At 41.9% G+C, this 17,044-nt stretch overlaps 1 protein-coding gene across 2 annotated transcripts in view; it reads left to right on the plus strand.

Moving 5' to 3' along the window:
* cacna2d3a (calcium channel, voltage-dependent, alpha 2/delta subunit 3a) overlaps positions 1-17,044 on the plus strand; it is a 151,736-nt gene that overhangs the window by 24,036 nt on the left and 110,656 nt on the right. For both annotated transcript variants that reach the window (XM_049580558.1, XM_049580559.1), the window contains exon 3: positions 5,070-5,186. In XM_049580558.1, coding sequence (XP_049436515.1) covers positions 5,070-5,186 — 117 coding nt within the window. The remainder of the gene's footprint in view (positions 1-5,069; positions 5,187-17,044) is intronic.

Below are 17,044 nucleotides of genomic sequence, written 5' to 3' on the forward strand. Positions count from 1 at the left end.
GAGATGTCAAGGGGTACCTTTGTGTGAGAAAGCACTTTTGTTTTTGATGACCTGGGATGGGAAACAGATGAAAAAACAGAACTGCTTCTTTATCATCGGCAAAAAGTTTAAGCTGAAGCCCGCCAGTTTTAGGTTAGCAGAAATCCTCCTGGTGAAATGAGTATGTGACAACTGGTAAATCAGGCCAGTGTCCAGGTGCACAACCCAGCAAACACAACAAGCCTTGGGGAAAGGGGAAAGGGAGCATTATTTTGTGCTCAACAGCATGTGTCGGCCAATACACAGTTCTTGTGATAATGTGTCACTGCTCAGCAGCTAGACTAGTGGACACAAACAGGTGCTCAAGCCTAGCATTACATCCCAATACAAGCCACCACATCCAAAGCAAATAAGTCCTAGGAAGTGTGAGGTACCTCTCAGGTGACAAGACCAATTGTTTCATGAGCGAAATCTTGAAAATTGTCAATTACATGGAGCAACTCAGCAGTAATAGGTTTATTGTATTAGAGTAATATTTGGCCTTAAGTTGCCAATGAAACTTTCCTGTCCTCTCTCCTGGGAAATGGTGGTTCTGAATGTATGTCATTTGGCTTTCCTGTGACGCTGATGTGATGTGAAGAGGATAGCTTCAGGCTAATTAAGCCTGGTCTGCTCTGGTAAGCCTGATTGAACATAGCGCTGCAGACAGCCTGTGGTCAGCTGCACCCTCTTAGCCGCTCGCTGACCACACGAACACGATCGCAAACACATAAACACTTCAGCTCAGGCTCCGGGCGCTCAGTGCTTTCCTTATGCCTTGGTGAAGTGTTTAATATTTGTCAGTTCTGGGCCAGTTTCATGGACAAGGATTTAGCGGAGCTGTAGACACAAATATACTGATTTCAATAGAGAAGACTTAGGAACTATCTTTAGAGAGAATTCTTAGCTATGACTGCGTCCATGAAGTCAGCCCATTCATTTTTATAATTAGCAAAGGAAGTGGGTGCAGAGAAGAAGAGGGATGAAAGAGGAGGGGAGATACACCAACTAGAGAGAAGAAGAAGCTCTCGGGAGTTGGTAAAGGAAGAAAGGATAAAGAGAAAATTGGTAAAGAAACCAGTCAAGCCAGTTCAGTTTTGAGCCGCCACTGACCTGTCAGCTTTAACAGCCCACCACCACCAGCCAGGAACCAGGATTGGCTTTAAACCTGGATTTTCTGTTCCTCTGACACACTGCAGTTGTCAGTCAGCCAGTGGGATTATCGCTCTGATTTTCATACGGTTACGGTTGCTGTGATTTGGCTTCTGAGTCATCAGCCAGTCACTTTGATTGGCCACAGAAGATGTTATTTGAGGCTGCAATTAATTAGCAGTGCTGCAGGGTGAGGGACAAAGGTTGGTTTTAGAAAATGTAAAAGTTGTGGTAGTTGGAAGGCAGAACAGACCTGAGGAAAAATGCTGTATCTAGAAGGGCATTAAAGCAACCAGTACTCAGGTGTGCCCTTCTTGTCTTTCTTTTTCCTTCTTTCTTACTACCCGTCTTTTCTTTCCTTCCCTCTTTGTGTCTGATCCAATCTTTACCATATGCGAAACAGAAGCGTTTTTGGATGGCTGCACCGGGGCTTTTGAAGACAATTTTGATACTCCAAACTGTGACATGCAAATGAAATTGGCAGCAGAGGCACCACTTCGGCAGCGTTTCAAAGGCACACAGACTGTTCACTGTTATGGTTGTGAACAGAGTGTTGATGCTATGATATGGAGATAAAGATGAAACATTGAGAGTTTCCCCCCTGACGAACCTGGTTTTAGTGAACCATTCCCTGGCTTTTTACCATTAGTAGCTCGTCGCTGTTCCTGCGGCTCGTCGCTCCATCTGTCTGACATGATTCTGTTATAAGTTGGACACACATCTCTTCAAGAAGTACTAAATCACACCCTCTTTTCTCTAATCACTATAATTGATATGAAAAATCCCTTCCACCCTAGCTCTTCTTTTAATGCTATATTAAACCAAATGTAAATTCAGCGATTTTAACCTCATTCCCTCTACTTGTGCCCACCTGCAGCTCTTCAAATACAGATAGCATTTATTTCACAACGCCCTCTGACCTCCTACTTCAATATTATCTTTCCGTGCTCTCTCTGTTCATCCATCACCCTTAACATCCCTCCGCCTTCCCTCTCTTCCTCGTCCTACCTGTCTTTGCATCTCTTGAATCTCTTTGCACCCACACAGTGTTTGCTCTCCCTATCTTTTTTTTTTCTCTATCTCTTTCCCGTCCCCCTTTATCAGTCTTTTCCCTTTCTCATGTGTTTGTCCGTCTGGCTTTGTCTTTCCCTTGGGATGGAAGCAATCAAGCAGTGTACCCATAATTCTTACAAGATAATAATCAATGATCAAATTCAGTGTCCCCTCTCAGTGTCCCTTTCTGTGCTTGATTGTTTTCACCAAGGGCTTTTTTTTTTCCAGTGGCATTGCACAAAACACTGACTTGTCTCGGGCGTCTTTCACTCAAGTGAATGAACATTTTGCTCAGCCTCCGTGCTTTCACGTATCACCTTCAGCTACAACTAAAGAATTCACCCTCATCGAAAGTTTTGGTACGAAGCAGAAAAAAAATATTCCCCTCTGTTTGGTGATGTCCTGCAGTTTTTCAGATGATTGCCTAAATCCAAAAGCTGCCGCCTGAGTGTCTGATGCTGTCCCCATTCCTCCTCCTACCGTGATCCCTCTCCCCTCGCCGTGCTCCTCGTGTGTGTTGCTGTACAGGAGCAGCTAAGAGCACGCGTCTAAGCAGGTTGGCATAACATTAGAGGGGGCATGCTATTTGATATGGCGGTAATCTCCTGTTAAATCCCCAAAGAGTGAAACACAGCCGCCTGCAGCTTTGCGGAGATTTCAAAAAATATTTTCCTTCTCTTCTTCTATCTCTTTTTTTTCTCCACAAGTATACCTCCTCACTTAGATCAGCTCTGCATATATATGTGTGTGTGTGTGTGTGTGTGTGTGTGTGTGTGGCATGTATGGGTGTGGAATTAGCAAGACTTAATGTCACTGTCCCTGGTTAAAGCGCTGGTTAAGCCGGGCACCCTAATATTGGTTTATAGCAGAATAATGTGATTTAGTGTAGGGCAGATACTGAGGGCAGCAGCGTGTCATTGGTCCCTAATGTGTGGTTGGTGAAACTTGAAGGTGGCTGATAATTCTCTTGGCTGAGCTGATTTGTTTCGTTTATATGTTGATTAGTTTGGAGAAGCAACTCTTACTAAGCTATGTTCCTCTCTTGAACCACTGATAATGCATTCTTAGTTCTTTGTAGCGTTGATACTGCTCCTTGGATGTATATAGTAATTTTACCACTGCTATTTCTGGCTGCCCTGTATACACAGCACCCATTGTATGTCTGCTCATCCTGGAACAGAAATCCCTTCTATGTAGCTGAAACAGGGTTCACCGTGCATCCTCCACTAGTATGCAGTTAAACTAGGTGTCCTTCTACACAGTGTTTCCTACTGTCTTCCTGTGAAACTCTTTTTGTGACTTTTTTCTATCCAAGATCCACAGTATATGTTAGATTGTGTCATATACTGCAAAGAGTTTTCTGAGGCTAACTTGATTTTGGTTTCTATAAACTACTTTTTACTCACCACCTAAGAATACCTACAAAATGTTAATGCTTTCATGACTGACAGTAAGGTATGTTTTGATCACTTTATAGAAGCTGTCTGCAACATTTAGAGTATATCTATGATTAAGACTCTGAGCTGGAAGGCAGCAAGCAATGCTAACAGTACCAACAGTGCAAACAATGGCAAAGGTGCTGACAGAGTTATCAGTGTTAGGGTGAGCATTATGCTTCTGCAAGATACTGCTCTGCCACTGTGGGTCAGGATGCTGTTATCAGCGGAAACCACTGCGTGAGCACAGTGCAGAGAAGTGGCGATTAGCAGGCCAGTGGAATACACACACAGTAACTCACATGCACTAAAGCCCCATTTCCACCAGACACTTCCTGTATGGTACCTTTGGAACCAAAAGTAACCCTTCACACATGTTCAGTGTTTCTACTGCAAACAGTACCCTTAAATGTGGGCGGGGTTGTTGTCACTCCCTGCTCCCTCCAGCACTCACTGTATTTCCTTATTACCGATGACAGAGATGAAGTCTGAACTTCGCTTATCGTCCACAGTACAAGGCTGCACGCAATTTACAGAACAAAATAAAACAGGCTGCAGTGAGAGTCTCTCTCCGTGGGATATTTAAAAGAGCGGGTCTGTGCATTTAGTCCTTCTCAGGCAAGCTCAGGGGTTTAGTGTTGCTGTAGCCCACAGGAGTTTTGAGTGACATAACAAGTTAACGTTTCACCTCAAAAGTTGCCGTCAGTCGGATCGGAGAATTAAGTTATTTTTTTCTCCGACTCCAGCTGCTGTGAGAGGCAGCAAAACATCCTTTCATTTTATAGTTACAGTCTACTAATATAACTCTCCACAGCTCAGCCCTGAGCAGAGTGACCGTCCTCTATTGACCAATCAACAGACTGCAGTGTTCACAGCTCCACCTTTTAGTACCAGATCTGTGCACTAGGTACCCCAACAGACGGTACGGAGCAGTTCCATTGGTACCATCCACAACTTTTCACAGTGGCCAATGGAAACGGGGTTTAACATGCACGTGTGACCAGATCCATCCACCACAACAAAGAACAGAGGAGCTTGCATTGCAGCACACAGAGAGGGAGTGTGACATCACTCTCTGCTCAGGACGCCATTACTCCACCATATCTAAACATAGCAAATAGAATAGCAATGCTCTGAATTTAGTACATAGCACCTTTAAACTCATGACCTATACAAGCAGTTTAAATCTGGGATTATCATATTTTTTTGCCATTACCCCACTTCGCCTGAGCAATGTGGTTATTTATTAGATATGAGAAAAACAATGTGTAGTGACATTGGTCAGGACACTGAACATAGTAAAGTAAAACATGTCTTTTTGGAGTTCATTGGAATGAAAACATGTTGTTAAGGGATTAAACTGATGCAGTAATTGTAACCTGTTATTGTGAATGTGTGATTTTCTTCTAGAAATACAAGGAGTTTGAGCGGGCAGTGCGGGTGGAGGAGATTGATGGGCTGCGGCTGGTAAAGAGGCTGGCAGAGGACATGGAGGAGATGTTTCACAAGAAAGCCCAGGCAATGAAGGTACGTGTTTATACCAAAATCGTAATCCATCACACATCCATCACACTAACTCTTTCTCATAATGTTCTGTTTTGTTATATTTGTAACCATCTACATTTTACATGAACTGTTTAACACACAACAGTGACTGCCTAATTACAAAAAAGAAGAAAAACAGAAATGAGTTTCAGTTGTAGTGGTGCATTTATTCCCAGAGAGGCTGGGAATGAAAAAGCAAAGGTACTCGACTGAGCTCAGTGAAACCACTTGGTACAGTATTTATTTCACTCTGCTGACCCAATGGGATGTCTGAAGAAGTCCTGTAGTGTCACATTGCCACAGTGAAACCAGACACATCTTGCGTTTGCTGTGTGTATGTGTGAGAGAGATATGTGAAAGAGCGGGTGTTGTGGGTGAGGTGACAGACAGAGAGGGGCTGTGAGCCACCCATCAGTGTCTGTGTCACTTTATTGATCTGCTCAGACCAAACATTAGTATCTAAGAGGCCACTTTAAGACTAGGCTGAAACTAAAATCATATGATTTTGATTTTGTCTATCCCTTGTTTTGTCCAATTCTGTGTGTATGTGGACTGGATAGTGTGCAGTGTTAGTATCCTGTGGTGGACAAGTGCTGCGGTTAAGTATAATTTTTAGGTTCCTAATGCTTTTACTTTTTAAAATAGATTTCAGTTGGAAATATTGTACTTCTTACTCCACCATATTTATTCTGAGTCACCTGACTCCGAGTCAGACGAATCGGTTTTGGCTGTTGTATACAAGTATTCATCTATAAGTTCCCCTTTTCCATATAGAGTTTGAGAGTTTGACCGAGGTCTGGCGAAACATTAACGGTGACAGCAGTGTTTACATAATATAGTTAACAAGTTAGCCCTTTGAGCTAATGTGTGCTAACTACTAGGGGTGTAAATCACCAGTTTGATCATGACACAGTAATATATCAATTATTTGGACAAAGATACATTTGCCAATATCGCAAAATCTGCCACAATATGATATCAAATCGATTCATCTCAGGGGCCTGCGATTGATATGAGATGATATCATCTGCCCAGTCAGTTACAGAAGAAGCTGCCACCCCCCTTCCTTTTTTGCTTATGCCCATAAAAGCTAAAAACAACACATAAATAACTGTAAATAATTGCAACTGTGAAGTACAGTAAAGTTTACTTTAAACTGACTTTACTAACACATAAAACAGGACATGGAATAAGTTAACCTACAGGGCTTTCTGCCAGTGAGCCCTTTCTGGAGGAAATCTTTTTTAACTGACACCATTTTCTTTATCCTCAAACTTCAGGACTATCTGTCTTGAAGGCAAACTTCTCCCAACATCCATAAAACAAGGATTAATAATAAGATTAGTGACAAGATCATTTAACAAAAGTATATATTTTTGGCTTAATAATAACTGCAGAGGTTCACTGACAAAACAATTGTTTTTTAGTTACCATCATTAGCTTAAGCGCTTTGACGTTGCATAAATTAGCCTAGCGGCTAGCAGACTTTCTCTATTTATGGCTCAACAGATTACATGTATTATTTATTCTTTTTTTGTCTCCTGACAGAACAGCATGCATGTTTTTCAACCTAACATTGTTGAAACATAGCAGCTAATGTTGCTGCAAGAAGTGGAGTGAGACACTTGTACAGGCAGTGCATGGACATTGTGTCCTGAGTGTTACAGTAACGGCTTTGTTTACATACATATTTTCTCCGAAACTGAAAATATTTCCGCACTACTGATTTATTCCTGAGTTAATAACGTTGTCCTCATTGTCTTTTTCTCAGCTGCTTATCTGCCTGCTGCTGTTTGACGGTGACACAGAATTCCAAAATAAAAGTGTATCCTAAAGATGTTGATATAGATCGATGTTTTTAATTTGTATCAATGTAATTGGGTCATTGATCACTGAATCCATACATTGATCAAGATTGATGGATCATTACACCCCTACTAACTACGCAATACTCGAAATCCGCAACATGTTTTTTTGCAGACACTAGAGAACAAAAGCCGGACTGTATCATATTTAGTTGTTGTGAGCTGTAACTTTACCACCACGAGCAGAAGACAGACGATAACATTATCTCAGACTTCATTCAGACTCAGCCTGGTGTTGCGTTCACATGCTCCTTGGATGGCCCCATTCCCTGAGTTGGGAAGTCGGCCTCCACCAAGGCTGATTGCCATATCGTGCAGTGTTAACAATAGTAAAAAATAATTTGTGTATCCACCACAGGATTCAGATCCACTTCAGAATTTAATGGCTTCTTCCTTGGCCCGTGCTACACCCGTCCACCAAGATTCATTAAAGTTGAGCCAGTAGTTTTTCATTATCTTGCTGACAAACAAACAAGCCAACCAACCAACTAACAAGCAAACCGAACCATAAACACAACCTCCTTGGCGGGAGGCAGTAAACCCTGAAAGACACCATCCTGTATAATGAGTCCTTTTCCTTTGATTTAAAATGTTGTTAGTTATTTTTATGTACTTTTACCTAAATGCAGGACTCTCACTTATTTTAGTGTATTTGTATACTGCGGTATCTTTGTTTTTCTTAGATAAAAGATGTATAAACATGATTCACCACTGTAGTACATGAAAAGTATGAACACACTTATCCACATCTGTGTGTGAGCATGTCTGCATGTGTGTGTGTGTGTGTGTGTTTGTCAGTGTTGTAACAGGTGCAGTTCAGGATGTGTCCACGGTGCACTGCCTCTCTGGCTGCAGCTCTAGCTCCAGGTGATAGATCCTATCAGGACAACATGGTGCTGTTAACAGAAATTGGATTTCTCTCAGAGAGTCTGGTCCAAGAATACAAGCAGAAAGGAAAGCGAGGGAGACGAGAGAGAGGGGGCACAGATAGTGACAAACCATTTCCCTTGCTTTAGCTGTGCTTGTGTCTGTGCTATTATTCTTATGCATGGTACCTTTGCCCGCTCGTATTGCATGACCATGCCCGTTGTACTGTGTTACATTCCCTTTGAAAGCTTTCACATTTCCACCCGTCTACATGCACAACAGTCGTCACTGAGCACACAGAGAAGCTGAAGTATTTCATGCTAATATGAGTCATCTGGCATTTCAAAAATATGACTCCTACTCTTATAAAATGATTGCTGGCATGAAAGCAAGGTTCTAATTGAATATTGTTACTGGTTATGTATTAACTCCTTAAATAGAAAATGGAGGACTTAATCAGTTTTCTAAGAATAATGAACATGGTTTTGGAATTAAACCACTGCTTTATGCTTTCCAAACCAATATTAACTGTTTTTAAGTTATGTAACTCCTTACAGAGACAACTTGTTGCAACTGTCTGATGAACTTATTCAAGTATGTGCTGTGAGATTAGATGTATTGAATCTAGTAACAGTTTTCTGTGGGTGTCATCTACTTGAGAGTGTGTTAAACCCCCGGAGATAGGAGGACTCGGTTGGCTAATGGCTTCTCTAAAGCCGCCTGCCCGAGTGCTGGATGCCTCATAATTGTACATCTCAGTAGGATTGAGTGTGCCAGTGTGTGTTCATATGAGTGTGGAGTGAAAGTTATGGGGGTTGATGAGAAGATGAGACAGAATACTGGTCACAGGGGTGATGGAATTGCGCTTTAGCAAAGACAGATGAAAGCTGGGAGGAACAGGAAGAATAAATGTTATAGGGGGAGAAAATTGGAAGAAAGTGAAGGAGTGGAGGAAAAAAAGGGGCCGCATGCACATATCAGTGGAGAATTTAACCCTTCTCTGCTGCTGTCATGATTCCACTTCACCTCCACCTTTGTCATTTTTAACGCTGACAGTTCGCCTTTTGATGGATTGTTAGTCGCAAACACACAATAGACGTGTCCGTGAGACCCTTTCGCTCTTTTTCTCCATCTTTCTCCAATTTCTCTCTGCTTTTATTACCCAAACTCTCATCTGTCTGGCCTAGTGTGCAGTCTCGATGCTGTCCTTAAGCATCCCTCGCTCCTTTGTCTGTCGCTCCCCTCTCTACTCCGCCTCTTCCCATCTCTGTGCTTTTTGCTAAAGTATATGTGGCGCTTCAGCGATTCAATTTCCGTGCAGGCGCTCTGCCCTGTCCGTCAACGCGGTTTTATCTCCCCGTCTCCACGTCGATTCCCCCTTTTTATCGCGCGCCACCACCTGCTGAGAGACAGCAGCCTCTGCCGCTGTAAAAGGGTTCACCTGTATATGTGTGTGTGCATGCTAGTTGATGTCATTCTTTTTAAGTGTGTTTAGGTAAGAGAAGGTTTGTGCTTTCTTTTTGTGTGTGTTGAGATAATGGTTTTGATTTGGAGAAAGTAGATGATACGGTAGAGTAACATGTTTATCAGCTTAATTTATAGTATTTAAGCTTCCTGCAGGTTTTGTGTGTTTGTGTGTGTGTGCGCGCGCGCGTGTGTGTAAGAGAGAGTGACAGGGTTTATATATAGGTGTGCATAATTGCATTTAGAATTGGTGTTTGATTGTGTTCATGTCTCTATCCTCTCTGCCTTATCATCTCCACGTTATTGTGGTGAGCGCAGCCTGCTCTGTCTAACGGAAAATGAAACTTTGGGCGAGAGCAGTTGTGTCTTTTAGTCGCTTCAGCCAATTTAATTGCAACTCCACTATAATAGATAAGATAAAATGGCCAATGAAACAAGGTTTCAGAGTAAACACGTGCTTATAAAGGGTGTTGCGTGTCCTTGTTTGTAGCTTTCACCGGCATATACAGTATGTGTTTATTCTTGGGCTCAGCAAGCATCTTAGCTCACCATTGTTACTTTTTAATTACTATTACCTTAATCAGTTCCTGAGTTGGTGGGATATTATCATTGTCTAGCAGACAGCAGCTCTTCTCCTCTCCTCTTTCTATCTCTTCTGAAAAAAAGCTTGTCTGCTGCCTGGAAATGGTGGCAACAGCAGACGTTTAAAGAAACAGTGAACATGTTGTTATCAAAGTTGAAAGGCGTGGAGCTATTGTAATGCCCTCTTTGAAGTCAAGCACGGCTGTGTTTCATGTGACAAATGCACTTCAAAGCAGAGTGGATGCCTTGCTGCTAGGGCTGTTTCTCCTGTAATGGCATTCGGTCTCTGCATGCTCTGTACCTGCTGATATCATTTACCTGTGGCAGCTATGCCTCTGTAGTCCTCAACATGATTACCAGTGTAGTGCAGGGGAAGTCTGCATGGGTGTATGTTAAAAATAAAAGGCACACACAGGACTTTGAATGAAATCTCTCTGCCAGCAAAACCTGCTATGAAATTTAATTTTCATTTGCTGACATGTACAGGGAATTTTAAACACAAATTCAGCATTTCTACAGTGTGGCACCACTCGTCCTCTGCAGGAGATGATTTGAATTAAGATGTGTTTCCTCTTATTAGAAGACAAGTGTCAACGTCAAAAGAGAAATTCTGGTTTCTTACAACTTGGGTCTTATTTTAGTATTTTCCTCCGTCATTTCTGCTCATGATAACATTGCTATTAAATTGCTTAGCACGTAGCGACATTGCTAAAAAAGAAGTGAGATATAGTAAGAAACATCAGTAATCAAATAATCAACCCTCAAGGTTTGCCAAAGTTAAAGATGAATGATCAAACCCAAACTGTTTTACAAAAAAACATCCATGACAACTTAAAGATCCTGTGTATGGGATATACTGGCATCTAGTGGTGAGGTTGTAAAATGCAGCCAACTGAAACTTCTCATGTGCCAAGTGTGTGATAGAACTATGGTGTCCGATACAAAAATGCAAATGGTCCATCTAGAGCCAGTGTTTGGTCTGTCCGTTCAGGGCCACTGTTGAAGCAACAGGGTGAACTCAGGGTGAACGAAAACACAATGATTCTTATTTTTAGGTGATTATATCCAGCTGGCACCGAAAGTCATTAGACATTGGTATTTGGTTAAATTTAGGTTGTGATGTCAGGTGACCAAAATTAAATGTCAGGACAATTTCTAATGTCAACATCAGTTTTAATGTACAATACTGATGACTCGTGACAGCGATGTTTTGTTGGTTTTAAGTTGTGTTGTTCAGAAACCAAAATCCAACGACTCACAAACATCTCAACGTCGTCTTGATGCAGAATAACAACATTTAGTCGTAAGGTACGGAGAACAAAACCCAACATCTGCAAAACATCATAATGTTAACATCCACACCACGTGAAATTCCAGCAACTTTGGACATCCAAAATATCGTCAACCCAATTTTCATTACAACCAAAGTTAAAGACTTTTTTGACGGTGTTAAGAGTCCAACATCTTTTTGACGTCTTATTAACGTCCAGTGTCAGTTGGGATGAAAACACGATGGACCTTTAAAGGCTATCACCCAGTGTCAAACTTGGCCTACCGTACTTGCTGTACTTTTCCCATGAGGGATTATAACTGAAATTTTGGGTGCACTCACATTGTATTCATCTCCTAAAAAAGTGATTGGAATTTATGGTCGAAACTACAAAAATAAGAACCACGTCATAATGAAGCACAAATTTTCTTTAAGGGTAATGTCACACAAATGTTTCCATCCTAATGTAGGGTAGATTTTAACCGAATTTCTAGAAAATCTGCAAAAGAAAATGTGCATTAATTTACGTTTCTATTCACTGCTGTTTTGCAAATATTTAGAGGTTGGCTCAAGTTAAAAAAAAAAAAAAAAGCTGGTGGAGCTAATTCTCCAGTTCTGTGTCATCAAACAGTTGCACTTTGAGACTTGTTTTTTATGTAAAGTGCGTTACAAATAAAAAAAATAAATAAATAAAAATAAAATTATTATTATTATTTGAATAGAGGGTGTAATGAGTTGAGGTCAGTGAAAGAGATCTAGTCACACTGTGCCGAAAAATGCGATAGAAATATATTTGTTTGTTTCATGTATTAATTTGAGGAACATTACCATCTGTCATTGGTCCACACTGGTCTAATATTTTTGTCTCAGTGGACAGCTTCATTCCCATCATGATTTATTCCCTTGGTGTGATTTCCATCGCACTTTGTCGTATTTCTTTTTTAGTATTACGCCTACTTTTTCACCAATCACAACATGTTGATTCCTTATTGCAGACATATCTGACAGCTAAACTTGCTGATCCAGGAATGTTCCATGTTTGTTGCTGTATAGTTCTGATAGGGATCATAATGGTGTGGTCCAGCCCTGCAGTCTTGTCCTGCCCTTTCTCTCTGTCTGCCCTCCTCCCTGACATACCACACTGTCATGCTGAGCTGACAGCACTGCTCCCCTCATTTCCCTAATTTCATTAGCTGTCCTCAGTCTCAGATCATTGCCACGTCTGTGTGAGTGTGTGTGTGAGTGTCTGTCTGTCTCTGTGTGAGTGTCTGTTAAGAGTGATGGCTACTAATGACAAGTCAGAGCCAGCCAGTAGATGTCAGGACAGCGACAGTCTCCTCCTTCTCCTTCTCTCTGGTTGTTTTCTGTCACCAAGAAGTCACAGTGAGGGAGATGGAAATGTTGTCTTGAGTGATGAAATGGTAAAGTAAAGAGATAAGTCAAAAGTTCAGCCCAGGCATGAAATGTAAGTAAAGAAAGTAAGAGGAAAGAGTAGAAAGGAGACAGCAGAGGAAGGGATGGCACAGCTGGTTTAAGCACTTCATATTCCCTTTCAGTCAGCAGATCTGCTGAGAACTTGTCAAGTATTGATTATTGGGACTTAATGTTTCAAAGCACACCTCCCTCTCTCTGTCTTTCCCTTTGTATCTGTCTCTCCACCACGCTCTGTCTCCTTGGCTCGTGCCCAATCTAAATGTGCAAAACAGAGGAAGCAAAGTGTCACAGAGCACTTTTCCATTTTGTTGATGCTGCAACTCTTCCCCGGCTGGTTTGACAATATTAATTGCTGTCCCCACTGCTATTGATGGGCTGACCCGAGCCAATCCCGCTCAGCCCAGCTCAGGCCTCGACGGATCAGGCCTCTGGCAGAACCAAAACCCACAGGACATGCCCTGATCCAGTAGGCCAAGGCTTAGTTAGCATTTCCCCTTACAACCACTGAACAATGCCAAATCATTCAAATGCATTAACATGGCACATATTTATACAAGGTGGCATACATATTGTAGACGACAAATTCTCAAAGCTACTATCTACACATGCAGACAGAGCTGATTAATGCCACTAATCTGGATTAATTTAGGTCACTGATGTTAGGTAGTGTGTTTAACAGTAACTCTGCTGCTCTTAGGGCAAAATATGCAGTTGCTCTCAACAAATTGTAACTCCAAAATATGATTATACGAAAAGGAAAAAGTTAAGTTTGAATAAAAAGTACAAATGCATGCTGTGCCAACAGCACAGAGCACCTCTGGGAATGTTTTTTTCTGCGAGTCTATTTAGAACTAGAGTTGACTGTGGTCTTGTTCTCAGCTACCTCGGAGGAACATTCAGATTCAGGCCACTGCCCTCCCTTCCTCTTGGCGGAGGGAATGTGCCGAGGCAAGGCTTAATGTACTGCTTAAAAAAAAAGTCCAAGACTTCCGCTACCAGTCAATAATGTATGTGACCCCCCCGCCCACCCCTCTTCTGCCTCTCTGACGGCGGTTGTTGGCATAGCTCGGCTGTGTATGACAGCTTTCGCTAACTTTCACGGCTTTAGTGTTGCATTCATAATGGATAGGCATTTGTTAAGGTCAGTGGCTTCAGCCGTCAGGAAACCACGCAGCAAGTACGGCACGAGAACAATAAGCCAATCAAGTTGACAGCTAAATGAGGGGGATCGTTTATGAACTTTTGGAAGTGTAAACAAGCTGAATCTTTTGTCAGGCAAATCATAATCACAGGATGTCAGATAATGAAAGGGGGTAGATGAGTCCAAATGTCAGAGAAATGGACTGGGCGGGTGGAAGGGGGCGGGATGAAAAATGATGAAATAGGATTGGAAATATTGTTTAATCGAGGGGGAAGACATCACTTCAACTTACACTAGGGAACTGGGAGAACATTAGGGAAGTCACTGGGTCTTAACCTGTCAGAACCAAACGTGATTCTGTCTTAGCAGGGACCCAAACCTGACCCAAATATACATTTTAATCATGGCATATTAGTCTGAGAAGAGTTTTAAACTGTGTAGGAATTGTCACCACTCATCTTAATGCTAATTTCCTCTTTATAGGCATAATTTTCTGCATCACCTCAGACAAGCTGACAGCTCTGTTCAGTTTGCAGGCAACAGTGATCCACATCTAGTTCTTATTTATTTATTTATTTATTTATTTTCAGATCTGTCTTTTTCACAACGGTTTTTTATGTATTCTGATCTTATTAATTCTGATTTGGGCTACTTTCAAGTGTAGTCCTAAAATAGGTTCGGGTCTTATTTTTTGCATTCTGACTCTGAACAGTCATATGGGAATATTTATGCGACTTGTACGTCACTCACCTGATCTGTGTGTCTTGCAAGGGGAGTTTTGTGGAGAGGTGACAGGTGTAGTTAGAAGTAGCCCTTGACATCCTGAAGTTTTGAATGCAATCTGTTTCAGTAAAGCCATTGAAATCACGACCCCACCACACCTGGCTCCATCGCCTTACACACCTCCGTCAGAAGCAGCAGCCATTACTCCACAAAAAGCCATAATTGAGAATTTGTCTCTCCTCCTCCTCCTCCTCCTCCTCCTCCTCCTCCTCCTCGTCCTTGTTATCATCTGCTCACAATTACTCTGGCTTCCACTGCACATCAACTTGTAAATGAATAGACTATACTGTCTTTGAACTATAATGCGATACTTGCTGATATCACAAATCCCACCATGATACGATTTCAACTCGATTCAATTCAGCAGTCGATATGAGACAATATCCTATGCCTATTAAACACTTTGGTGACAGAAAATGCTACCCCCCTCCCCTTTCTTATTTGCTTTTGGCCGTAGAGGTAAGAAAAACAACACATTAATAACTGTATATAGTCAGAACTGGTTGCAATAAAGTGTATTTTAAACTGACTCCACTAACACACATAAAATATGGCTGAACAACAAGAACATTTAACAGAAGTGTAAAATGCAGCTCAATAATAACCATCAAAGTTTAGAGTCAAAGCAATTGCTTTTTTTTTTTTTTTTCCTCGCTAGTCACCCATTATTAGCTTAAGCACTTCTACATTGCATAGATTAGCCCAGCAGCTTGCAGACGTTTTCCCTTACAACTGGCATATTTTTTTTCTCACTCACCACTAAGTCATTGCATCTCCTGACGGTTGAGCACGGTTGAATTTCAGCATGCGTGCACCTTTTTTCAGCCTAACATTGTTTGATCCAAGCAGCTAATGTGTAGCAAGAGCAACAAGTTAGTATGTCATACATCCTGAGTATTGTACTCTGTACAGCATTGTTTACATTCAGCATGTGCTTCGTCTGTCTTTTCTCAGAAATCCAAAATATTGTCACACTGCTAGTTGTTTACTGAGAGAGGTGTAAATGTTCTCACTGTCTTTTTCTCGGCTGCTTGCCATTATCTGCCTGGCAATATTTGACGGGGACAAAAACATGCCATGGGAGTTACAAAATAAAGGTGTATCTTGAAGATGATGATATGGATCAGTGTTTCAATTTGCATCAGTGATACTGGAGCATTGATTATTGAACTGATACACTGATCCAGATGGATGGATCGTTACTTCCCTATGGGGTCATACACATGCAGCTTTTTTTGCAGCCTCAAATTCATTGTTTTCAGCATAGACATGCCGCAGGCGCGCTCAACTGCCACACATTCCCAAGGGCCTTATTTTCAGGCCACGATGGCTGCACCCTGATATACACAGAGTTCAACTTTTGGAACCCAGCAATGCACACCGAATGTCATGTGATGAGGAACAACCAATCACAGCTGACAGATATTTTTCCTTTCCTCTGTAAATATCAGTCTGTGGTAAATATGGAAAAGTTGATCATTTTGGTGTAAGGCTGCCAGAGCTTTTCATCTGTCCCACAGACAATAGGCCGACACACTTGCACCTGGAAGATCAGCTATGCACTCAGGATTTTGGGTAAATAGGCTATGATACGGTGCTTGTTAAAGTTGCTTAGCAACCTCAGACACAACCTGCTGTGGCGCTCTTGATAGCTGACTCAAAAAAGGCACAAAAGTAGCGCCCAGAGCCTGGCCTCGCGTTTCCCAAGCAGTTAAGGACACAGCATGTGTACAGCCCCTATAAATGGAACTATAAACATGAGCTTTTGTGGCCTCCATACTCACTTTAAAACATGCTGCAACATTTTGTTCTTGTTCAACATCTTGTGACTGGTTCACACTGGAGTCTGATATTGACCACACTTATTACTTAAAATAATGTGAATAGCTAAACAGAAAAATCAGATTGGAGCTGTACATCTAAACTGAGCACTAAGGCTTGCAGTGTGAATACAGCCATAGAAAGTGCTGACGAGGCAGCGGGGGACTAAATGTGAACTGTGAACACAACACATTTTTTGATATAATCTGTGAACAAATCGACAAATGAAAAGAGGGGATTAAGAGAAAATGGAGCCTAACCTGGACCGGGCCAGTCAGATTGTGTCTAATCAGGTTTGTGCTGAGCATCAAAGCTCTGTAGTCAAGACAGAGACCAGCCAGAAACGCATCAGGGATCTGTAATCAGGTAGAGATGCCAGACTCTTCTTCCACCGCTAACAAATCTAATCCAGTTACCACAGCAAGTCTTGTTAGCGCTGTGTTCGGTTTATACCCTGTCAACTGCAGTGAAGGCCTGTGAATGTGTACGCTCATGTATGAGCGCGTGCGTGTGTTTTCAGGGAGACAACAGGGCCTGCCTCTCTGACTGTGCCAGTTTAATTATTGCTGTCATCTCGCACCAAGCCCGAGCCTCGACAGAATGACTTGAGAAA

Source organism: Epinephelus fuscoguttatus, linkage group LG7 (genome assembly GCF_011397635.1).
Source record: "Epinephelus fuscoguttatus linkage group LG7, E.fuscoguttatus.final_Chr_v1".
NCBI classification, from domain to species: Eukaryota; Metazoa; Chordata; class Actinopteri; order Perciformes; family Serranidae; genus Epinephelus; species Epinephelus fuscoguttatus.